At 40.9% G+C, this 27,020-nt stretch overlaps 1 protein-coding gene across 16 annotated transcripts in view; it reads right to left on the bottom strand.

Annotated features, from left to right (window-relative positions):
* Nucleotides 1-27,020, bottom strand: part of SRPK2 (SRSF protein kinase 2) — a 149,586-nt gene that overhangs the window by 111,393 nt on the left and 11,173 nt on the right. Inside the window, exon 1 of one of the 16 annotated variants that reach the window (XM_068669834.1) lies at nucleotides 24,609-24,652. The exons of the other annotated variants lie outside the window; for them this stretch is intronic. Within the exon in view, the coding sequence (XP_068525935.1) occupies nucleotides 24,609-24,637 (29 nt within the window). The 5' untranslated portion in view covers nucleotides 24,638-24,652. Of the gene's footprint in view, nucleotides 1-24,608; nucleotides 24,653-27,020 lie in introns of those variants that run through there. 16 annotated transcript variants of the gene reach the window in all.

Here is a 27,020-nt window from a genome sequence, read left to right as displayed (position 1 = left end):
TTTATTAGCGTCATGGTGTGAGCGATTTAGAATATAACTGCAAATAGGATGAAGAATTTCTAGCAGTGCATGTGGCCATGTGACTTTGAACTGCAAACTACTGATGCAAATCGAGCTTTGCTTTTTTTTTTTTTTTTTTTGCCTTTGCAGACTAAGCTGCTATAAAACCTACCAGAATCATCTGCCAAAGGAATTTCAGGTGCACGTGTTAACACCATGCAATCCTTGCACAACCGAGTCTTCTTTGCAGCACTAGTGGCCACTGGTCTGAAAGCTGAAGTCAGCTTGTCCTGACAGCAGGAAAAATCTTTCAGATCAAAATTTGGAAGCAATGAGGCTCAAAACAGATTTATTTCTCTTAAAAGACAAATGGTAATAAATAAATAAATAAATAAATACTCCCTGAACTTTAAACATCTCAGGAACATTTATAGGACTTTATCTTTCCCTTTGTTGATAGGCTTTTATTTAACTAATCATTTCCTTACAGAAGCACTGGAAAAGCCTGTTTTCATTTATGACATAATAGGGCTGCAGGTTTACAGCCATACTGTTAAGATAAGGACATTGCTTTATAGATAACTTCTAACACTTGCAGTCATCTCTAATATGAGTATCAAGCAAGGAAAACAGGTAAATAATTTCTAAAACAGGCATACAAAAGATTTATAAGTCCACAAATGAGTCCAAAACCAGCCTACTTCTAGAAATTCTGTAGCACATATCTCACTCAGAGATAAAAGTGTATTTTTCCCGTTTAAAACATCATGAATGTTAAGTTCACCCTTCTCATTTTTCATCTGGTTTAGATCTGACAAATAATTCCTGCTCTGACAGAGAATCTCACTGCACAAATATTCTGACTACCCAACATGGCCTTTAATTTTCATTTCATAATTTAATCACCGCAAATTAGATGCACAAAACTGAAGAATTTGTTCCGTGAGCCCCAACAGCTGATGTCTGAGATGGGAACAAAAAGTCCCCTTTGTATACCAAAAAGATGCTTTCCTAGGCGACCTTTGACATGCCACTTAAACAGAAAAGGGGAGCCTGAAGCTTTCCAGAAGATGAAGTTCTATCCCTGTCTGCTCCATCAGGATACAACCTTTGCTGAAGGCTTTGAATTTACCTAGCATAAGTTATTACCAAAAAATGGTTTGTTTGATTTAGAATATCCACATGCTACAAGGAACAAAAAAATAAGCAACCTGAAATATCCAAAACAAGACTAAATGTAGGTCTCTGATTTACTGATGCCTTTGAAATAGTGACTCAAAAACACTTGATTCAAATATGTGCATTACTGGAAGTACCTAAAAATCAGTACAATAACATTTCGATTCCAAGTCTAATCATACTCATTTTCTCGTACTGGATTTATTAAATTATCAAAGGTCTTGATTTCAGTTCATCACCAGCAGCATCATAATCAAATAACGACGGAAATTCAGAAGTAGACTCGTGCTGGAATAATCCACTGTGACTTAATAGTTTAATTATGCATGCTTCAGCCCACGATAAGCTACTGTAAGGTTTTTCTTTACAAGTCTGAGATATTTTTCCCCATCATTGCCTAAATAAGTAGCTAAGTATTCCTAGTTGCTTTGTTTTTATATCTCCATGGAAGTGTTCACAAATAATATGAATAAAAGCCCTGATGTCTGTTTTAAGACTTCATTCCCCAAACCTGACCCAGAAAAATTTAATATGCCATTTCCTATTATTGCTTTTTAAAAATAATTCCCAAGCAGCCTTCTCAGTGATCTAATTTATTTAAATTAGAATTAGCTTTCTCTCCCTGGTCTGCTGATATTAAAATTAAGCTGTGTCCCACTGTACTTTTTGGTGTTTTCCTATCATATGGCAAGGCTGTCGCTTTGGCTGCTCTGCTCATGGGGCTGAGGTCGGACCCCCTTACACACTTCTATTTTCATCTCACTGCAAGTGCAAAACAGCACATCTAAGGCAGTGGCATCATCCTAATGGTAGTCAAAAACTGAGATAACACGGGATTAGCTTCACCTGCCGTCTTCTTCTTATCATGCATTGTTAAATAATACCACACAAGCTCAAAAAAATGGGTAAAACTGATACCTGTGGTTACCTCTTGGTAACCCTGGCGGGTCAAAAAGTATGTACAGCAGAGCTAGAACACCTGTAAAGACAAAGCCACACTCCCGATACCAAAAATAAGCCAAAATTAAGGCAGCAGAGGAAGAACTAACACTTGCTTTACATTTTAGTCATATAAGACACAGTGGCGAGAGCTTCCTTCAGCTTTTCCTTCCGCAGCCCTCCCACCATAGCCCAGCAGTGAGTCACAACTGCAGCTCACGCTCAACAGAAGTTCCACGTTTGAAGAAAGCTCGAGCATCTTTTCCACAGCCTCACATCTCCAGTGCGGCATGAGAACGATCGTCACAGCAGCGTAGCTCCTTTTTGAGTGCCAGGCATGGCTACAGCACGGTCGGGTCAAAGCCGTACCGCAAGCAGACAGCAGAAGTCCGGGTCAAAATGTCACCGAGCAGGAATGCTTCTACAAACAGATCCCCCGTTGTTGATGAAAATCAGCTCTTCTCCAGGGTTTTGTAGAAGTTCGATTCAAATTATCCATAATAAGATTCAATATCACGGATATGTTAAATGAAATGCTTAATTTTATGGAAGAGCATCCCATAATGCCTACATTTATGGCTGTATCTCAGGTCTGACAAGTCAATCCTAATTTTAGCAAGTCTTGCAGCCCAACAGGGCCACCACTTGAATTCCCATTAGGTTTAAAACTGAATAAAGAAGCCTGAGAATTTCTCCAGACAGCACTAAGGTTAACATCAGCCAAACACAAAGCAGTTCTCCCAGACAAAAACCTGGGCACAGCCATCTTCACACATAAATGAAAATGACGGCCACAAAAATCTCAAATTTTAAGAAAACTCAGCCAAGTAGTTGTACCACATGTTTACACCATGAAATAGCTTCCACCCCCCCTCAATAAAACAAAAATAAATAAATACCAGATCTGTGAACACCACAGGGAACTTGATCTTCCTATAAAACACAATGATGCTGCTTTCCTTATTCACTCTGAAGAATTTTTTAATTTTTTTTTAAAGGATAAGTTTTATTTAACAATGCCCATCATTAAAAGTAAGAAAAAGAATACCCATTTCCCTTTCCTTCCCCCATTACTTTTCACAGTTAGGAAGTATTTATTAAGGCAACGTCATCAGTTTCAATTAAATTTTACAACTCTACAGATTTCACATATGTTCACAAAATAAGTTGATATGCAAATACGTAGAAATACTCACGCAAAGAAGTGATTGCAAGAAAGCTGTCATCAAAGAGAATTTCTCAATTTCTTAATTCTCTTTTCCTAGGGTTTAAACCTTTTTTCCCCACTGCCCTCTTCCTCCAGTCACCACAGCCCCCCCCAATACCAGACACCCCAGTCGCAGCACCCAGCCAGCATCTCCCACACCTCTGTCATCCACGTTTGGCTCAGACTTGTATCTCCTCCTGATTTGGTTTAAGGACTCAGAAGCAAAGAATAAATAAATCAATAAATTTGCTTTCGATGCCTGTTAGGTGCCTGAAGATCTTGAAGCTTTTTTGGTTTTTCAGTAGCCAGGTAACGCCTTTTTTGGTGATACTTGCAGTATTTGCTCGCTATCAAGGAGATGAGTTTCATCAGTTGACATTTGTTCTCCACATGATCTTAATAACAAGCAACTAAATACCTATCTCCACAAAGCATTTTACGAGGGAACATTTGACTTTTCACTGATCATGCAATACCAACAGAAGTAGGAAAAAGTCAATGCAAGCATCCAGTTGAGAGGTAAACTGATGGGCAGTGCCACGCTTCTTCCCACGGGATTCCCAAACACTTGGGGGAAGTTTGAACACAAATCATCAATTCATGACTTAAAAAAAAAAACAAACACACTGAAGAGTACTATGAGATAAAGACTTTTCTAGGGAAGGAAAAGACTCTTCTTCACCATTTGAGTTCGTTGATGTGCTCAGCTTTTCATAGCACAGATAACTGGCTGTCTCAATGGTTAAAATTTAATTTTTAACCCTGTAGACATTATCTATCATTTATATAGCCCTTTAGATCTCAAACTTCATTCAGGTCTGACAAAGTAGTCACCTTTTGTTGCAATAGAAATGAAGTGAAATTCCATGCTTACCCTGTGAACACAAACAAATGTTTGAACACAGATGGAAAGAGGTTCGAATTTAATGGGAGCGCCCAGATTTTGTAGCGTATGACTCAGTTATCTTTCAAAACAACATTTTGGGCCTAGGCTACTTGGCTAATTTCCCTATTAAAATCTGAGACAATAGAAACATACAAGAGAAAACTGTAACACAATAGAAAGACTATTTTTCTTTGTGTTGGGTACTTACTAAATGAGTCACATAATTCCCTGCAGCCAAACTGCACTGCATTTGCTGTTCTTTTACAAAGGGAAAGCGAGTAAGGAAAATAGCTCTACTACACACAAAGGAATGTTTTTGTACTGCAGCTACCAAAAATATAGCCCAGCTTTGTTGATCCTGTTTCTCAAAAGCTCGCAGTACTGAAGAGCTAAAATCCACCCAGGTCACGACGGACTGAAGATTTTGGAGCCGAGACTCCTGTCATCCCTCCGCGTTTCTCAGACCACCACCAGCACTTACTGTCAACTCCTTGCTTCTCGTAGTTCTGCAACTCCCTGCAAATCATTTTTCACAGTCTGTCAGATCACACTGAAGGAACCACAGGAACACACTGATTCATTCACAAGGACTTTTTATTTTCCAGGGTTTACAAACACACACATACTGGTTGCACTTCCTGCAGACAAAAAAATAAGTCACAGGAAGAAGCCGTAAACTATTCTAAGCACTGCTGGTTAGTGACAATGCATATCGAATGTTGAACCTCTCCTGCTTTAAGGGATTGCCTCCATGAGGTTTTCCCCTCTTTAGAAACCCCCATCTCCCTTACCATAAAAGCAGCCTGCAGCCCCTGCTCCCCAGGCTGCACTGCTGACTGCTGCTAGACACTAAACTGGGTTTCTTCTGGAACAGTGGGAGCCAGAAACCCCGGGCACATCAACAGAATTCATGATGTCCTCAAGAAACAGAAGGGGAAATAAACCTGCTATTTTCATGGAAAAAAATATTAAACGTGTCTAGCCTATAGGTTTTAAATTGCAGAGTACTGGAAAAAAAATAATTAAATTAGACTAAATGGAAGAAGCTAACAGAGCTAATGTTTGCAGCACGTGAGGCAGACAAGTAAATAGACATCCCCTGAAACCTCCCACTTTCTGATGTGCTTTGGATAAAAACCCAGGGGTATCTACAGAGCACCAATGCTGACAGGATGCTTCCTGAGGCAGGCAGTTCAAGCAGTCTGTCTATTGCTGTTTTTTTTTGTCTGGTTGGGTTTGTTTTGCTTTTACCTATAAGGATTCTCCTTTTCAAAGAAAAGGATGCTTTCACAGACACAATTGTGACCAGGGACCTGCTTAGTGAATAACCCAGCTGAAGTCATTAACAAAAGACCTCACTTTTACAGGAACAAGGGCATTCAGGATTGAGTCTTAATGGGGTCCCTCAGAAGCAAATGAAAACTGAAGGACCATTTAAGCATCAGAAAAAAAAAAAAAAGGACAAGCAAACCACGTTTAGTCTGTGGTCATATATTTCTATAGCGTTGCATACACAGCCGGGCAGCAACTGCCTGAAGAGGTAAGGCGAAAAACAGCAAGGTACAAATTCCAGAAAAGCGTGAAAGGAGAGGCATTTGGAAAGGCTCAAACACAGTAAGCCTGTGGTAATGCAGCCACCGTGATATTCATAGCACGAACCTTCCAGTGCTCCGAAAGATAGATGCACACAAAGCCCAGCATTCAGAACAGGAATGCCACGAGGGCATGGACACACGCTGTGCAAAGTACATGCTGCACCTGGAAGAAAAGCCGTTAAGCAGAAATGACACAACATTATTTTTGGCTACAATACACCCTGAGAAAAAGGACACCTAACAGAATCACAGACGTTTCTTTATAGAGAATAAACACCACCAGAATTCAAAACTAACACAATGACTGTAACTACATCTAAGTTTCTGCCTTGCACTAAGGTCTCAAACATCTCAGAGCATCTCAGATGCATGCAGATAGATCACCTTTAGGAAAACACAACAATGAATACAAGGAAGAGGAAAACAAAGAGAGCATTGGGCTCTGGGTCAGCACAGGACTAAAACCCTTAACAGCATTTCCCAACGCATTTTGCCTCATGCCCCCATCTAAGTGCATTTTTGTGTTCACATTCCCTGCTCGATTACAAATCGGTACAGAATTGATGTGTCTCTACTGCTCCTTACACCCAAGCCAGCCCACACCCATGAAGTATTTTCTGCACGTCCTCTGATGGTTTCATATATAAATTATGATTTAGTAAGCAATAAACAATCTAAACAGCAGTGGACTCCACAGAAATAGATCTTATCACAGAATAAAGTTTTTGCAATATCCTCTCCTGTTCCAGTAGTGCTTAAACGTCTATGGTAATATTGCAAGAATAAACTACCTACATTTACAGAGGGAAGTGCATGCACAGAATCAAGCTACACTGACAATAACACCATGTATGATATAATCACTTATTAAAAAAAATAAATAAACATGAAGGAGTTGAAGTTAATCAAACCTGTAGAACTGATAACAAGAACAAAAAAGCATGATTTGTACTTGCCTAAACGTCACATACCTAAACATTGGAACTTACGGGATCACTACCACTTATTTTAAGCAGCACTCAGTTTCTCCAACAAGCAATTTATGGTAGAGTCAACTGGACACAGCATCAAAGTAGGCAGTTAGAACACCACTTGAAAAACAGTACTTTAAGGGACTGCATCATCCATACCAGAAATACTTCAGGAGAAGGTTCACAACATAAGGACTGATAAGCAGAGTCAGTGCAACACCCTAATACCCAACAAACAGGGCAAAGTTTCTTCTGTGGAAAAAAAAAAAATACACATTAAGTCAAAATACAAATCACTCCAAGATAAATTAGTTCCTCTGGCCACTGCCTGATAAAATGATGATAAAACCTGACCAAATAAGGCCAAGAACTAAAGCAAGAGACAGCACTACCTTTTCAAAAATACCTGAGAACCGCAACAGGACAAACAGCTTACCCAAGCGATAGCACAAGTATTTGGAATAAACCCCAAAGAAATAGAGATACCAGGAAGAAGGGCAGGCTATCACATAAGTAAAATGTAAACAAGAGAACAGGATCCTACACAGATGCTGGGAAACTCCACGTGGAATGGTACCGGCAGAGTGGAGCAGGCAGGTAGGAGGGCTGTAGAAAGGCACCCAAGTAGAAATGTCGCTGTCTGCACATCAGCAATTTCACTACACATAGTCCCAAAGTAACCCAAGCAGGAACATGATATAACCTTAAACAGCTACTACACAGGAACATTAACGACAGCATCTTCAATAAACTTGCTGAATATACATACCTAAAGAAAGGGGTGATATACCCCTGATAAGACAGGGTCTGTGACACAAGGATATGGTTTCTGTATGTGTGATGCTGTGCAGAATGAGACTGCATGTGCAAGCTGTGCAATGACAAGCCTCTTCAGTCTTTATCTCACATAAAAAAAACATACTATGTTACAGATCCAATAGCACCTAAACCAAAGATATTATCAGCACACCCATTAACAAGTGCCTATTTATACCAGGCACATTCGATGTTTGGTAAGTTCATCCACAGCCAGTCAGTAAATCCATACTCATTTTACACCGACTAGTTTCAAATCAGCATTACAATCATAGCAGTAACAACTTATCTTTTGAGTAGCACTGACACAAGCCCAATAACTTCTTTCTAACTGCCAGGCTAAAATAAGTTGCATCAGGAAGTAGCACTGTAGTAACTCTGTTTTTCATACGTGCAATATGTATTGCAAACATGACAGCGAAAATAAGGCTTCCTTCCCCAGCCGAGGAACTCCACAGAACTGTTCTTCATCAAGTCTCACCCTGGCCAGTTTGTGCAGAGCAGCTCCTTTCTAGATCAGGACAATTTTACATACAAGAAAGTTCAATGTTCTCACTTGAATCAAACCTACTGCTTGGTGTTCTTTTTTTTTTAATGAAAACTTTAATTGCACTTTTTGGAATCTTTTAAATTGATATTGCCACCTAGTGGTTTGTTCAAACAGTACTGAATAATCACAACAGCCAGCATGAAAACATTCACATCTAGAGCAAGCTTGAGAAAAACGAACAAGTACTTCTTTCCTCCCAATATAGAAAAGTTTAATGTTCCTCTCTATCCAAAACAAAGGAAATGGCTAAGGACTACTTATACAATTAAGCCTAAGGCAGTAAATTCTTTTTAAAATAAAATTATTTCAATGGGCAGAATAAGACATTGAATAATTTGGTTTACATTATGTAATAACCCAATGTTGAGCAGTTTCCCAAACCTCTTCCAAACACGATTTCAATGAAAAAAAATACAGGTACTAAACCTATTTTTAGAAGTTATTCCTTTCAATTTCTTGAACACAAAAAAGAGGAACATATTTCCCATCTATCCTGTCTTTGGTTTACTGTAGATCTTCTTGCTGTAACAAGAAAGCTAAGTATCCTAAATATAGGAAATAAAATGCAAAACAAGCCCTGTTTTACCTAATATAAAAGAAAACTACTTTCAAAACATTTCTGCTAGCAAGTTTGGCTTAGTAGTCAAAGAAAAAAGACAAAAAAAAGGTTTAGTATTTATGCAGCTTTTCCATTGCTATTTCATCCTGATCCAAACCAACACATACACATCAGAGAGTCTTACAGTTAGAGACAGCTCTGTTCTCTGGTCAGATTACATCCCCTGCAGTATCTATTGGAAACCCAGATGCTTATTATGCAGCACTAGGAACAGCTGATTGACAAGACCATATGTCACTTTAATCCCTTCTGCTCGTTTGTACTTATTTCTAGAGGCTAATAGACAAAAAAGGATCAATTACATTCCAATCAAAAATCTGCAATATTGTTTCCAAACTATTTAGTGGTAGTTATTTTAGCACTCTTGGAAATAAAACCAGAATACAGGAAAAAAAAATCACACACCAAATTTATAATCATAGAATGGTTTAGGTTGCCTCACAGTAAAGGATTTCTTCCCTATACGCAAGGAAGATATCCTTAGATATCTTCCATTCGCCCTTGTCCTATCCATTCCCCCTTGTCCTATCCATTCCCCCTTGTCCTATCGCTACATCCCTGACAAAGAGTCCCTCACTAGCTTTCCTGTGGCCCACTTTAGGTACTGTAAGAGCTCTGTAAGGTGTCTCTTCTTCAGGCTGAACAACCCCAAATCCCTCAGTCCCTCTTCACAGAGGAGGTGCTCCAGCCCTCTGGTCATCCTCATGGCCCTCCTCCGGACTTGTTCCAATCCATCCATGTCCTTCTTGTGCTGGGAGCCCCAGAGCTGAAAGCAGGGCTCCAGGTGGGGTCTCATGAGGGCAGAGCAGAGGGGCACAATCCCCTCCCTCTCCCTGCTAGCCACACTTCTGTTGATGCAGCCCAGGACATGGTTGGCTTTCTGGGCTGCAAGCACACATCGCTGGCTCATATTGAGCTTTTCATCCACCAGTACCCCCAGGGCCTTCTCCTCAGGGCTGCTCTCAATCCATTCTCCACCCAGCCTGGGTTTGTGCTTGGGATTGCCCTGACCCTGCTGCAGGACCTTGCCCTTGGCCTTGTTGAACCTCATGAGGTAGCACAGGCCCACCTCTCAGGCCTGCCCAGTCCCTCTGGGTGGCATCCCTTCCCTCCAGAGTGTTGGCCGCACCACACAGCTTGGTGTCATCGGCAGACTTGGTGAGGGAGCACTCAATCCCACTGCCCATGTCTCTGACAAAGATGTTAAACAGCGCTGGTCCCAGTAGTGATCCCCAAGAAATGCCGCTCATCACTGATCTCCACTCTGACACTAACATATTGAATTTGAACAATTATTTTCAACCAATAGTTTGCTTTTAAAAATCGCTGGTTTTCCCCCTATTTTTTTCTTTTAATCTTGTCACTTATACAAGTGCCAAAATGGCCAACTGTACCCCAGGGAGCATCAGGCACGGTGCTGCCAGCTGGGCGAGGGAAGCGATTGTCCCACTCTGCTCTGCAATGATGCGGCCTCACCTCCAGTACTGTGTGCAGGTTTGGGTGCGTCAGTGTGAGAAGGACATCAAACTATTAGGAAGTGTCTGAGGGAGGGCTACAAAGATGGTGAAGGGCCTAGAGGGCAAGATGTATGAGGATGGCTGAGGTCCCTTGGTTTGCTCAGCCCAGAGCAGAGCAGGCTGAGGGGAGGCCTCATGGTGGCCTGCAGCTCCCTCACGAGGGGAGCGGAGGGGCAGGCGCTGAGCTCTGCTCTCTGGGGACAGCGACAGGACCCGAGGGAACGGCATGGAGCTGGGACAGGGGAGGGTCAGGCTGGGGGTTAGGGAAAGGTTCTGCACCCAGAGGGTGGTCGGGCACTGGGACAGGCTGCCCAGGGCTGGAGTTCAAGAAACATTTGGGCAGCGCTCTCAGACACAGGGTCTGACTTTGGGGTGGTCCTGTGTGGAGCCAGGAGTTGGACTCAACGATCCTTGTGGGTCCCAATTGGGATATTCTGTGAGTCCATGATTAAAAGAGTATCACGCCTACATAATTCTCACATGCCTACCCAGCCCTCCCCCCATTTTTTTCCCCCTAAATCATAATCACTAGTTCAAACATTTTAAAAACTGGATGGAATCCTCAGAGCTACTAAGTCTCTACAAGTTTTATGAAAAAGCATAGCAGCAGAAAAATCTAAGAATCTCTACCAGTACCTCACAGAGGGGAAGTCGGGGCAACCCCAGCTTTCCAGCTGCTGAGGGCCAGGCAGTAGCTGGGCAACCAGCCCAGGGCCAACTCCAAGCCAGTCCCCACGAGCACTGCTCTTCAAACCCAGCTGGCACATCACACAGGCTTGGGTCATAGCTACAGGGGAAGCTCAGATCTTCATGCAGGTGGCCATCAACTTCAGCAAGGGAGGGTCAGTATTGCACTAGGTACGCTAAGAGACAAGGAACAGCCATGCTTATTGAAGAGGGCCCACTGAAGAAGAGGAGAGAGCAAAGGTATTAAGGTATCAGTGGGAATTATGGTAGGTATTATGGGAAGAGCTCTGAACAGACCTGGGATTTGCGATGGTGAGCAGAGAGGTATAACCACAGCAAATGCAAAAGAGAGCCAAGGCTACTGCGATGGAGAAATACGCATGGTATGGGATGAAAGTGCATGTAGAACCAAAGATTTTCATATAACTCCTCTAATCTATGCAGCCTTCTGAAATGTGTGATAACACTTAATTATCCACTTCACAGTCACTGTCCTTCATCTGCATTACCTGCTTTAACCTTTAACTAATTGGTATTATTCCAGCACGTCTCATATATTTGCTATATATGGATATATATTTGCACACAAATATATGGAATACAAAGATTAGTATTATCATTATACTTTTTATACATTTCACACAAGGTCACTACTGATGTCACTGTCAGGAAAGAAAAGCTTTTTTTTTGCCTCAAACCTTGAACAGATATATAGACCAGATGTTTTCAGCAAAAATACTCTACAATATTCATATCTCTCCATTATTTCCATTATTTCTGGAGATATTTTCATATCTCCATTATTTCCTGGCACATTTTTTAACCTACTTTAGAACACAGAGAGTATTTCTATAATGAAGAAAGATCAGGCCTTGTAAACGCTTCCAAGCCTTTTCGACTATTTCAGATAAAATTTCTATTCAAAACACAATGCTACATAGCTCTGTCTATTTAAACATAACAGCCTCTTGAGCTTCTCTTACAATGGCAGGTAAGAGTTCTTTTGAGAAGAAATAACAATTTTCTAATGAAATCTTGAAAAACATGTCAAACAAAACCAAAAGCTGCTCTGCAAACCACCAACATTAACATACCACTTTAACAAGATTTAGATTTAAGAGATCTTTACAGAGCCATCTTGCAAATGAGAACTTTCCCACTATCTACTACTGCAATTCCTAGCACTGAAATCATTTTCTAAAATGTTAATGGAATAGTTAAAGGCCTATAGGCTTTCTGTAAAAAAAAAAAAAAAAAAAAAAGAGCAGTTCACATTTGAATTTTAACTCCAAACTGGTCCCCTTAACATTTTTCAAACATACAGAAAGAATCCCCCTTCTTTGATACCGTTGCTGCTCATAGTTGGAGAGCTACTTGAAAATATTCCCTCAGATGTGCTGATCTAAGCACCATCTTTTGAGTTCCAAGGCCATCCATTTCCCTGGAAAAAGATGCAGGATGTCATTTTCTTTAGGCATCACCAGATTAGCACTAAATTTATGCCTTGTCACTTCCTGGCTGCCTCTTGCAAGCTTTGAAGTCACCTGAGCTGCAGCAAGGGTCAGAGCCTGGCAGCAGCTTTATGAATTCAGTAAATTTGCATTGAGGTTAGCCGAACAAAGAGCAGTGATTGCTCCTCACTACAGACCACACAAAGCAAGCCAGCACAGCCCAGTAAACATGGTGCTGTCTTTGTACTGGGCCACTGGCTTTGCGTTCTGCTCCTAACGCAGGCATCAGGACTTACCAGGATTTGTCTGCACTTGCCTTGGCCTGCCTGGAGATTTGTTTTAGTATTCAACAGCAACGGTTTGCTGATCTACTGCCTGCTATGTCCCAGCTGTAGCTTAGCTTTGTACAATCATGTGGTACAACAGTTATTGTTATATGTGTCTCTGTAACTAACACAGCAATAAATAGCAGGTATTTTGTGTTAAATGGACTACTTCATGTGCTGGAATAAAAAGCAGAGAAGGGGGTAGAGACACGGAACAACTGCAGAGGGCTAGAAAGACACACGATGATACAGGCCCAGTGCTACCAACAACTCACCTGCTATGCTGCACACCACTACAGAGTAAATCTGGATGGATTAACATGGATTTGCAAGACAGTGAAGAACAAACTGTAGAATGCATTGGCAAACACGTAAAAATGACCCAAGTAGAGCGAAGAGGAAGAAACTACAAACATCAGCATCATCCCGATGATGCCAGTGGAGGGCTCAGGACGCTGGTGACTGGCCATATCCCTCCCTGCTGCCAGATAAAGCCACCTGCCTTGGAAGGGTGAGCAGAGGGAGAGCAGAGACTGCAAAGTCTGTACATTTAGCATTTTGACTGTAATACAAAACATAAAAATTACTGTAACTGTAATTTGACCATTAATAATTCTTTGATTGCACCGTTAAGTCTTTCACTAGACTGACAGCAAATTCCTGACTCCGCAGTGATCATTCCTTCTGTTCATAACAAACCCTTCAGTATAACAAATTCAAGCAACCCATTTGAAGCCTGGATGCAATGAAGTGGTGAGAAGAGGCTCTCATATTTGGAAGGAAAGGGGATGTAGCTGGATGCACCAGTAGCTATTTTCTCTGAGGAGACACATAGCTGCGTTTTTACAGTCCTTCAGCAGCTGGAGGGTGAGGACCACGCTGCAAACATGGGAGATGAACGTGGAAGAACTTCAGGCTGAAAAGAACATAGCTGGCATATGGGAGCCCCAACTGGCTTTGCTCCCTCACAGCCTCCATAAAGAAAAGAACGAGTTCAGAATAAAGTTTATTTACTGTCCCCTAAATAGGGGGACAATGTATTACTAGGAAAGGGAATAGCAAGCAGTTTTGTTTATATACACATACAGCATGCTCTCTTCACCTCACTAATTCCCAGTATCCAATTTTCACAAAAGTGTTTCAGCCTTTGGGGTGTTTGCTCACAGCAATCGGAGTGTACACAACTCTTCTCCATTACTGAAAGGCTACATCGCAAATCACACTTGCCCTTTTCTGCTACAGCACTGGTCCCTTCACTCAGCCTCTTCTATTTCCTTCTTCCAAACGCCCCAACCATATCATGTAGAGCTGCTTACACAGGGAAATGTCATTACACACACTTTCACTTGTTATTCTGATATTCGAGGCATAAATTTATTTTCAGTAAATCTGGGCTTTCCTGTTCCCCGTCGCTGCTGATAAAAAGCAGAAATTAAAATCTATTTCAGGAAACGGGGTGAAGGTGCTTCTAATTCCTGATTAAGTTTTAATTCCACATTATCTATGGTAATGCAGTTTGAAGGAAATTACTATCATCTTACACAGAAACAAAGCAGCTTGCCTCTTCATACTTCACTTGCTTATAACATTGTCATGCTTTGATGAGCACACCCCAGGAAGCTAACCCACAAAAAAGGTGATATTATTAGGCAAAAAAAAAACCAACACTGAGAGGACCAATTTCTCTATAGTTCCTGAAACACCAAGCTCACACACTTCAGTCTTGCTATTTTCAAACAACTGCTTTATTACTGATATAAAATTCATGGCACTGACACAAACACTGCTGTGGAACAAAATTTGAGTAGGAGCTTTGAGAAGCAGCCTCTCAGAATTAGTTATCAACTCATCCTCCCGCTCCACAGCAATCATTGCTACATCAGACATGCCAGCTCCTGATGCACCACAGTTCAGAGTTTAAGATACTAATTTAAACCATGTGCAGTTTCAATTCAAGTTAATACCTCAGGGGTGTGAACTCTAATTAGGAAGAAGCTGGCACACATTCAGTTCCATTGCCCTTGCATGGTGTTATGTCTTAAAAACACTCTGAATAAACCAACAGCACAAGCGTTTTTTGCATTTTCTCCATCAGGTCTTGATACTGTGGTAGAACAACCAAATGGCCTTTCTGTTCTGGTTCTGCCTTTTTTTTTTTTCTTAAAATCTTACAAGAAGTAGAGTCTAACAAAAAAAAAAACAAACACCTTTAAACATTTGGTTTGCTGTGGTGTTAATGAACTTAGTTACGACATCAGAAGGTATTTCATTTACATGCTTCCTACGATCAGTCACACCACGTTCGTATTTAGCAAGCTGTCCTAAAAAAAAAAAAAAAACAAACAAGAAATATCAGAGAACATACACATTGTAATAAAAAAGTTTTTTTTTTTTTTTTTTTTTTAATTGCTGCATTCTCCAAAACTGCAAGCTTACTGACGCTAAAGCACAAACTTTGATTTTATGTGTTGTTCATTTCCAGCATTCATTCTCTTTGGTTCTCCTGCAGCCTGTGGCAGCTCAGGCACACGTCTTCGGGCCCTCCACCAGGTTACTGGGATGACCACAAGTGGTGGACAGAGAAGCTGGCAGCAGACAACGAGCAGTCCACACACAGCAAGCACCAAAATGAATTGGAAAGCCCAAGGCCTTCCTGCAAGGGAAGTGAGTAACATCTGAGGATTGTGACACTGAAACAGAAGCAAAGGAGAAGTAGCAAAGCCCACAAGCCAGCTGTGGGACTGTTGTTCATATGTTCCCACACACTAGCAGGGAGAAAGAATCCCCCAATTCACCAAAAAGGTTGGTGAATCAAAATTAACAACCAAAGCTTCTCTATCAAATTCACCAGTAGTGTCAACTTATATTTAGCCTCTAACTCGACACCTCTGGCCAAAATGGCCAGCACTACGCGTCTTTAGAACTAGATGTCCCAGCACACCTGATTCATCTTAGATTGCCATGTATTCTCCTATGACACCTCCTGAGATAGATGAAGTTTTCCATAAAAGGATGTTTATTTCAAATGACAAATCAAAACTAACACAAACAATTTGGTTGAATGAAATATCCCCAAAATACATTTAGCCTGTTGATTTTTTTCAGTTCTACTATCAAACCATGCTCCCATTTAATCACCAGTGGTCTGTAACATGAATTCCACACCCCATGCACTGTTATATGGAAAAACTGCAATGAAAATAGGAAGGGTCCAAGAGTAAAACTGTTTTCTTTCAATATACATATTGAGGTGTGATTTATTTTAATGCTCTTTTTAATTGCAGCTATTAAAAATACTCTGTTCTCACCAGCCCTGCAAAGCACAGGGCAAGGGTTAAGACTAGCAGCAATCCCAGAGAAGGTGCAAGGGCAGGGGGAAGGGAACCAGGTCTACTTTTAGTTTATCTCAAGATCTTCATTCCTCAGACAAACATTCTCATCACACAGAACAGGCTTTTCTGGCCTCAAAAATAAAACCTAAAGAAAACAATTCTTGTATTTCTCAGCATTAATAACATGACAAGTCATTTGATTTTCTGCACTGTTTCCTGTAGAACATGCAGAACTTTTGCTAGCTTTGTTCTACGATAAATTAATCAATTCTCAACGATACCTGTTTTAGGCAACTGAGGAAAATCAAGGATTGTGTCCTGAATAGTTTTAACCCAGTTTCTAGATGCTGGGTATGCTGAACAATGACACAACTTGGTTTAGCAGTGAGAGTGCAATACTTAAAAGTAACTATTCCCTATTAAACAGCAGTTATCTAACAGGTATCTGGTGAATTAAAATAAATAGGAAATGTTGGCCTTGTTCTTTATAGCTCTCTCTCACATTTTAAGTCAATTGAATATTCACACATTGCGTTTTCACATCCAGCCTTGACTGTGAGCACGCCCAGATTACATCTACCCACAACAGCAACACTGAGTTCATCACAAAGCTTGCAGTTCCCATGACTGCCAGTCCCTGATTAAAGAGTGACTCTATAAAATGCACAGTGCTGGAAGCATCTACTAAAATTGCTGTATTATCTTCTCAAAATTGTTGACACGACTCATGACTTACAAGTTGATATATAGCGAGGCAATTCTGTGAAACACCAGGTATATGAAAACTTCCTATTTACATTAAAAAAATAGAAGTAAAGCTGTAATAGCATCCAACTGGAATTTGATTAAATGCCCACGATCAGTATCATGAGACTTGGAAAACAACATGTGCTGGAACACTGTGCTACTAATATGCAAGACAGGTAGCCCCAAGCAACAGACTGCCTTAAAAAAAAAAAAAAAGCACAAAGGTAAAATGTTTTTAGATACAATTATGTATAAAGACGATTCCTATTCTTTTGACCTAGATCTCATAATAGGATCGTGAAGCTTCTGCTCTGCTCTTTTTCTAGTTTCCCTGACGCTGCTACGATTTTAAAGCATTCACCTGAGGAAAGATTCTGGCAACTGGAGGTCTGTCTTACTGTGCTTTGTGACACCAGAAAGGGGAACTTGAAAGAAATTTACATTTCTGATTTCCTCAGGGCTCCCTGCTTCATGAAAATGCTGAATTGTGACTGTGCAGCTAAAAGGAAAAAAATAATTTTAATCATCTAAACAGTCTCAGTCTGACCAAATCACCACCTCTGTTTTGTAACTCAGAGTTACATGGCCGCAATCAACCAGCAAGTTGATACCTGCTTATTAGAAAAACTTGAGAGCAAAGCTTCCCTTTTAATCGCTTGTCCTCTAACTCCATCGGTCTTTTGCTCTTGATTATTCAGCAGAAAAGATATAAAGCTATTGTCCTTCCCTGAGACCAAAGCCTAGCACAGCCTATAATCCCGTGATTGACATTTGCACAAGGCAGGCTGAAATAACAAGATTGAAATTCCTCAGGCATCTTAACTCCTATTTCACAGGTGAGTGAATTACTGAGCTACTACATAAGCAGGAGAACCGAAGCTTTAAAGCAGAGCTAGTTGTTCACAGCAAGAGGCAAAAACCCAAACACTTGAAATTGATGACCTGAACTCACAATCTCACCTTGGCATCAAACTCTGAGCTGCAGTTGGCACTGATTGTATGGCAAAAGCAGCATTTTGGGCAGTTCCACTCCTTCAGTATTTTGTACTCCTTGGCTACGGCATGCCTTCCAGCCTCTTCTTCTTTACCTTTGTGTACTTGGGTTTATAAATGCTCTTCTCAAACATAAATTCTGCTCATTCAATGATTTAGCTAGCTTCCTGTAAGCAGGAAGGAGTTGCAGAACTGGGCAGCATGTTAGGTCACTCCAGCCCCTTCTGGATCTAGGCTTATGGCCAGTGGTCAGGCTTACAGCTTCTGGCAGATGTTGTGAGTCATCTTGTGAGGAGGTCTTAAAAATCAAAGAGCTGCCACAGTAATTCAGATCAAATACCTATCTAGGCCAGTACCATACCACTAGGTGACAAACATATGTTTAGAGATAAGTATAGAAGTGGATCGCTCTATATTAGGAAAAAATTACATGGCTGTGCTTCAGCTAACTCTTGGGAAGTCGAACTGCACCTGTGCTATAATACCCTTAAAAGCTACTGATGGTTCTAGTATCCAGCCTTATCCTTCTTATTTTCATTTATAATTTGGCCTCTACAACATATGGCAGACACATTCTGTTGTTCGTACTGCATAAAAAAATATTTTTGTATTAAAGTCATCTCTGTGTACCATTGTTTTGTAATGAAAAACAGCAAGTTACTCATTATTCACACTCTGTACCAGTTCTGATTTTTCAGGCACGTCTACAAGATATTGCTTAACCATCTTTACAGGTCTGAAAGACACTGATCATAAATGAAGTTGTCCCATATCCCTGATCACCTTTAGCGTCTCCTCCTCCGAGCAATTTCTTGTTCTACAACATCATTTTTGAGCTGGTTAAGATGAGAGCGATGTACCATGAGCACAAATATAAAGAACTATTTACATAGTAGCATGACTTGTTTTAAATTTATGATTAGCACTCAAACATTTAAATGGCTGTGCCAAAAAATAAGCTGTGCCAAACTCATCTACTCAGGGGTTTTCTTAGTATGAATATTTAAATTGTTCCTAAATGCCTCCACCATTTTTGCCCATTTATTTTTAAATCAGCCTCCTCTCACACGAGTGCTTTTCAGCAGTTATACCGTGAACCAGACATTTTGCTCTGCTCAGGATTAAGAATTGTTTCTCTTCTTGCAGCGTCTGTTTGTATTCCCAGAAACAGCCCTCCTCTGTAGAGTTTAACAATCATTCAGAATTACACCTTGTTATAGTTAATTTGCAGAGTTCTTCCACCCACAGATTTTTCCTTCTCAGCTGTGACTAAGGCTCCCTGCACAGTCGGTCAAATCAGTAAGAACGCTAAAACAAGTTCCATGTACCATGTACCAAGCACCATGGAACTGCAACCCACAAAGACAAATAATCTTTTGAGGCTGCTAATCCTTAACATGCTCCACTGTGATAATGATCACTTCTCCAGCTACTCCACCGCTGTCACCAGCACACAGCTCGCTCCCTACGACAAAATCCCCTTCTGTTCATCACAGTTACGAGGTCCTGCATTACCAGCCTCCTTTAAAGCAGAAATACAAGTTCATTCATGTTAGTGTACAGTTATTGTGTTTCATTTGTCTTGTTTAAATAAAGTTGTTTTGCTGTGTACCTTACTTATCTACACTTAGCTACATCATAACTGGCATTCTTTCAATTACTTTCTACCTGCGTTGTAGTTGCTTATTTTGCCTTATTTTCTTCAGGGATTCAGTTCTCTTTCTACAAGATGCATGACCTCAAACTGTTCGAATGTCCCACGCCAAAGGCAGCAAGTGACCGCTGGCTACTCCCACTCTGGTAGGGGGGAGAAATAAAACCTGCAGTCTTAGGGCACTTTCACAGTTCCCTTTTAAATGACAGGCCGAACCCAGCCTGGCTCCCTGCCCACAGTTCAGCAGGACAAATCCACACCAAAGCCCAAGCTTCTGAAGTCTCTTAAAAGGAATTCAGAATTTTACACCAGTCTGAATTTTGCTTTCACAAGTGTCTAGGCGGGGAAGTCCTGAATCAAAAGCAGCTCTGTACAGCAAAGAGCTGTTTCTTTCTTAAGCGTGCTGGAAGAGGAAGGACCCATCCTGCTCTCCGGGCTACGTGCACCCCCTTGAAAACACAGCTCAATTATGCATTTCCTCCTCTTACCGCAAGCTCGCAGACAGCCGGTCACAGAAGCACTGCAGTCACATGCATCTGCAAGCTCAGAGCAACCACCTAGAAAGCTCTTCTCTAAGTGCTTGGTACAAACCCTTGCATGCAGCTCAGCCTACGAAGATAGAATAACAGCACGTAGAGGTGAGCAGCAGCAGCAGGCAGCGAGCAGACAAGCAAACAACCAAACAGGAGAGTTACTGTGATGAGGGAAGAGAAACTGAAGAAACAGATCAATTATGAAAAAGAGCCCCAAGAGAGAATTTTCTTTAGACCCGTAAATACAAGAAAAACATCACTAGAACAATTTGAAAATTAGTAAACAATTGACTTCAGTATCAGAATTTAAGATTGAGATATTGTACTTAGTTCTGGCTCTTATCTCTACAACAACAGAGATATTAAACCTTTTTCCTCAGGGCTAGGAAAATATAATTGACCTTTAACTGTGGAGCTCTCCCTTCCATTTTTCAGAACCTGCAAACAAAGCATTGACAATAGCTCAAGGCAATTGAAGCCCTTGATGCTTTCAGTCTCCTCCATTTAAATTACTGACTTTTAATTGACTAACCTTAGCTGAGGAAAAACAGTATCAAGAAACATTATCTCACAGAAGTCTGTTCTGTGGTTTGCCTTTAACCAACAGGTTCAAGATAGGTTGTCTTTAGCATTAACGTGACTTCATTACGCAGGACTCTGAGATCAAAGACAAAAACATGCCAGCTGGGTTGGTGGACAAAACCAAAACGTGTGGTATTTAAATGTGTGCCCTGTTTTCATGGTAGCATTTCCAAATAGGTAACCTGAATTTAAAACTGTACACACAACTCAAACAAGTTTCTGTATTTACAGATTTTCACTTTGAAACTTAATAGACATCTTTTTCAGCCCAGAAGCTTATTCCCAATGACTTCCATTAAACACAGAGGTTTCTTCTGTCTGCTCCAGCAGATAAAAATTGCTGCAATTACGCTCTGTAACGTATGCTTTATTATGCCATGCTTCTTTCCAGCCCATTCTCCACAGACATCCTGCATATGATCAAAGAGAAATCCACTCAAATCCACAAAGGGAGCTCGTCCTAAAAGGGGAGCTACTGCTGGGGTAGCGAAGGGGGGCACAGGAGGAAGAATATTGCCAAAGCTCTGCCGACTTTAAGCAGCACCACCCCTCTTTCAGCGTGCTCTAACATGACTGCTGAACAGATTAAATGGGAGAAAGGAGAAAGCGAGGGTAAGGGTCATGAAAAACAGAGTACAGACAGGAAAACCAGGAAGCAAGGATAGTTATCACCTTAAATATATGAAAGCCAATGGTATTTTAAAGGTCTGAATACTGGGAACTGTAAAGGCAGGTGGAAAGGCCATTTTTTTGTTGCTTCAAATCTCAGTATCTTTTGAAACCTGTTTTTAAATAGTCTTAACAAAATACGGCCCCAATCCCAAAGTCCTGGTAGTAAATTAGAACAGAATTAGTTATTGATTATTAGAATACAGGCTAGATTACAAGGATAAGAGCTCGGCACAATTACAACAGGAATCATCAGTAAGAAAAAGAAATGATTACCAATCTAACTGCTGCATAACAACACTTTTGTTAACCATCCCATCCCTTTTTTCTGTACAGAACTGAGATCACCTCACTTGCTTTCCTTAGATATTGGCATAACGTGGGGTACTAGCCTTCTGAATCTTTCCTAGTCCTCTTTAAAAGCTATTAAAAATTAACACGACTTTCTCCGGCAGTCTTCAGTGAATCATTCCAAGACCGAAAAAAAATAATGCTGACACTTTTGACACAGTTCTTAAATTCTGAATTTAAATTATTATCTTTGTTTCATATCACACCATTCAGGACAGAAAGCAACTGCCCTCAAAGCTGTACAAAACCAAACAGAAGTAGAACACTTCTCCTCGACCAGCTCTTTTCCACAGCATTTCTCTCAATTCAATGCAACATGTCATCATGTAGAAGACTGCCTCTGTCTCAAGCTTGTGTTAGAAGGAGGTTACATATGGAAGAACGACGACTTGTCATGAGCTCACAGCTACGCACATTGGTTAAGAAAAGCACAAAATCATATTTCAGGTGACTCCCCCCAACCCTGTGGAAGAAGGCACCTCTATCAATAGACTGGACTCACTGTTTATTTCTGAACAGACAAGAGTTTGAGAAAGCTTGAGAGCATTACAAAAATGAGGAGGTACTGCACAGAAGTGTCCTTCAAAGGCAAAGTTTGCTTGTAAGAGCTCTTCTTGCACAGGCCTGTGCCGACAAGCAACGAGGCACCTGACAGTAAGTTTTAAGTTAGCATTTACAGAGTCTTACAGTCCCTGAACACGTCACAATTGATGGGCAGATACAGGACTACCTCAAACTTCACAGGTGCAAGGTCATTCTCTATAGGAAGCCTTAGAGGTATCCAGGTAGCCTTTGATCAGCTAACAATCCACCCAGCAAACACCTACGTGCATGGGAACTCCCTGATAGAGGCTGCTCTTAAAAACACAACTTAGCTGTCACAGTGGCCATAGTACAAAATGATTATTTTGTTTAAGCACAACAAATGCACACAAGAAAGCATTAAAATAGTTCTGTAATATCCTGACACATCAACTTTCTAGTCTTCCTCACATATTTAGATCCAGGCTTCCTTCAAAGGATTAAAACAATAACATGTATAGAATGTAAAAGTTGTGTGTACATACATATGGGTGTGGGTGTGTGAGCATACACACACACCATACAGTAGACGATATTAAAATGTAGTAATATTTTCAGAAGACAAAGCAGGAAAAGGAAGCTAGATAAGGCTTACTGCCTAAAGCTCATTGTCCGTCTTAAGCAATTACAGCCAGAGATTGAACCGTTCTCATTTTCAGTAGAGATATGGATTTACTCTTTTATTACAGACCATAAGAAAACAAACAGGTCGGCACTCTGTGAACACACTCAAAATAGCCGTGTGCTTACAAGGAGCATGTGCGGCTTCCACTACTGCCCTACAGTTCATTAGTTAACGGAGAAGTCGTCCGCGCTGCCTCTAGCTTCTGCCGTGGAAAGATGACAACACCGAAGAGTCCAACCCTTGAAAAACAGGAATGGAATTTAAAACAAAAATCTGATTTTAAATACAAAATCTTAAGTCTCTTAAGGATAACTAATAAACTTAGCTAACGAGGTATCGTGTGTGCTCCTCAGCAGGACCAGCAGTTCTTCTCTACACGAGGAAACAGAGACAGTTCAGTCCAATGCAATGTTTTGATATAATGCTCTCATCAACCCGCACTTCTACAGCTTTAATGGAATTCCTAACTTTGCTAGGCACATTTCCTTTCACGACACAAAACACTACAGACAGTGCTTGAGACTGAACACTAGCTTTGAGAAGAGTCACACTGTAAGACAGCAACAAAAAAGTTGGATATCTAGCACAGCTGTGAGAGCAGGTTTCTTTCCAGGTTTTACTTCTGTCCTTTGTCCAGATAATCTACAGCTACCAAAAAGAACTGTTTGTGCACCCTCCAGCCTTTCTTCCCTCCCCACACACTAAATCTTTATAATGGTCAAGAAGGATATTTAGGACACGGTCAAGGAGCCAAGTAATAAAGGAATTCTTTCTTTCATGTTAACACGTGTGAATTCAATCAGGCTATCCAAAACTAAACACTGAGCCAAATCACATTATTTTTGTCAAACCAAATCAAGTTTATTATACCGTCTGACATTCTAATTTATTCAGTAAAGATTTCCAATATGTATCTTCAAATTGTAGTTTAAAAAAAAAAGAAGCCAATAACTTCCAGTCTGTCCTTATTTTGATAACGAAAGGAAAAGAGACATGTTTATATTTCAAATTCCACACCCAGACCTTGTCCACAGAATTTATTACCATCCTGCTCCGTAGTTAGAGAAGAACAAGTTAAACAAAACAAACATGCACTGCAGAACAAGCGGCCCTGTCCTTTATCTTAAGTAACAGCCCAACAGCTCATCTCAATATGATCTGAAACACAAAATGTAGGCATTTTCCATCCCCGACCAACGCGCTCTTGTTCAGGAGTATTGTACTGAACTTCATTTTCCTTAATAAGACTGTTATACAATGTTATTTCATCAAAGAGAGTTATTACAAATGAGATTAAAGTGCCAGGATAGTTTCTATAATCACTGCCTGTTCAAAAAGGAATGAATCTTGACAGATTTTCCTGATCAGGTAATTCTTTGATAACAGATGTGCTTATATGACAATCACAGAATGGTTTGGGTTGGAAGTGTCCTTAAGGATCACCCAGTTCCACTCCCCTGCCATGGGCAGGGACACCTCCCACCAGCCCAGGCTGCCCAAAGCCCCATCCAGCCTGGTCTTGGGCACTGCCAGGGATGGGGCATCCACAGCTTCTCTGGGCAGCCGGTGCCAGGGCCTCACCACCCTCAGAGTGAGTAATTTCCTCCTAACCTCTAACCTAAATCTCTTCTTGATTAGTTTAAAGCCATTCCCCCTTGTCCTGATCTGACTGATCAAAAAGCTGCTCTCTGAGCAACTGTCGCTCCCCCCAAGGTACAGCGCTTGTCCCAGCCTCCACCTGGACACAGAGCCATTGACCACCACGCTCTGGGTGCAACCTTCAAGCCAATTCCTTACCCACTAAATGGTCTACCCATCAAATCCATCCATCTGCATTTTGGAGATCAGGGCGTCACATGGGACTGTGTCAAATGTCAAAGGCCCTGTAGAAGCCCAGGTAGATGCTCTTCCCTTGTCAACTGATGCAGTCACTCCATCGCAGAAGGCCACCAGGTTGGTCAGGCAGGATTTGCCCTTGGTGAAGCTGTGCTGGCTGTCTCAGATCACCTCCTTGTCCTGCGTGTGCTCTGCATTGCTTCCAGGAGGATCTGTTCCACAATCTTTCCAGGCACAGAGGTGAGGCTCACTAGTCTGTAGTTCCCCCAGATCCTCCTTTCCACCATTTTTAGAAATGGGAGTGATGTTTCCCTTTTTCCAATCACCAGGGACTTCACCTGGACTTCTTAAATATGATGGAGAGAGGCTTGTAGCTCCATCAGCCCGTTCCCTCAGGATCCTGGATGCATGGCATCAGGCCCCACAGGCTTGTACCTGTTCAGTGTCATCAGGTGGTCTCGAACCTGCTCTTCACTTACAGTGGGAGGCACTCTGCTCCCCCCAGCCTTCACCTAGGGGCTCAGGGAAAATAACCACGGGTTCACGGTCAGTAACTACTGTCAGCACAAATCTGCAAGGAGACCTCAGCAGCATATTAGAAGTTCTGAAATCATTTCCATTTCAGAAATCAGGTTGATTAGAGCTATGTGACATTTTCTTCCTAGATGACACCAGAAGGTGTCAGAAGTCAAAATGAACACACCTAGTAATACACACGTGCTGCTTTACACTGAAATTTGCTTTAGATTCTATTGGATTCCATAAAAAAAAGTCTTTGCTAGCTGTTTTATTATGACATTACAAAGGTGAACACTAGACTCACTCAGACATTCAAGCCCAAGCATGTCACAACTCCTACTTAAATTTCTGTAATCAATACATGCAATTATTTACTTCTTTACAAAATAATTGTTAGTAGTATCTCTATGCTACTAAAATCAACTTCATTTCTCTCAGCTGAATCCTTCTCTATGTTGTACTCTTTAAGAGGGTACGATGTTAAGCACCTGAAGCCTACATACACTGAGTGGGCAAATAACCAAGATAAACACTTGTAGCCTTGTGGTACACACAGCTTAATGAAATCCTAACAAAAATTGGCAGAAATAGGAAAATAAAGCTCTGACTAAAATATTCGTAGCAAGAAGACAAAAGTTTATCAAGAAAGGAGCCAAGGGTAACAATCCCATCAAAATCACATTTTGAGTAAATAATCCAATCCGACACAGAGTGGACTTCTTAAATTGATCCATTCTAGGATAGGATGAATGCCTAGGATATATAAATAGAAAAAAGCAAATAAACAAAACACATTTCCCATATACACACCCCTGTGGGAAAAAAAAAAAAAAAGTGAATGAAAAGGGTTGGAGGGTTTTCAAAAGTTCTGCAAGCAAAAAATAATTTAAGCCAATGACAGTCACCATAACAGTGTGCAAGAGAGTATTTTTTTTCCCCTCCTCAAAGAGGGACTCTCATTAAGAGAAAGTTGAGAAGCACTGTGCTAGAGAAACATTGACAAGCAAAAGTGGATCATTTTCAGGCACAAAGGTACAACAATGATGTCATATATCCAAAAAACTTGATAGCTGTGCAATACCTACTTGGCCCCAAGAAGTTAGTTATATGGAAGCATGCAGTAGAGAAATCTGGCACTTCCCAAGTTCACTAAGATACGTATCCCTCACCACTTCAAAGAAGTATCACATGGTCATTATGACCTGTTCAGAAGTACTGCTGAAGACGAAACCAAAAATCCACTCTATGAGAAAACTGAAAAGGTGATCTTAATCTCTTGATTTAAGCATTTGATGGCCAGGTTTGGTAATCTTACAGGTCTTTTCCAACCTAAAACTTTCTGTGATTTGCACTGACATATTCAACACATGAATCAGTCCTCTCTCCATACATCCATAAGCTTCACGTTATCATCTGGATCTTTCTACATGCAAAAAACTGTCTTTTAACTTTGGACAGAAGTTTACTTTAAACGTTTAATACACAAACATCTTATTGCATATGGCTTCTGTCACATTCATTTACACAGAGTCGAGCAAAATAAAAACAATCCAAGACAGAGATTTGTTCTAGCTGAAGCCAATACCAGTCTGACTAAAAAGAGCTTATCACTCTGATGAATGCAAAACTTAAGACGTACCTCAGGGCACCTCTTACAGGCGCCGAGGCACTACCAGTGCTAAATAAAGGATAGCAAACACACTTGTCTATCTGTAAGCGAGTTTACCTCCAAACACAGGCATGGGCATCTATTGAAAATGCTACTTCACAGACCTCTCTCAATGCAGATCTCACTTCTAAGGAGAAATAATTCACAGAGGACCGGAACTAACCATTTTGATTAATCTTCTACCT

The sequence above is a fragment of the Anas acuta genome, chromosome 1, assembly GCF_963932015.1.
Source record: "Anas acuta chromosome 1, bAnaAcu1.1, whole genome shotgun sequence".
Taxonomy (NCBI): Eukaryota; Metazoa; Chordata; class Aves; order Anseriformes; family Anatidae; genus Anas; species Anas acuta.
Note: the sequence above shows the minus strand (reverse complement) of the source record. Positions and strands in the feature narration are given on the sequence as shown.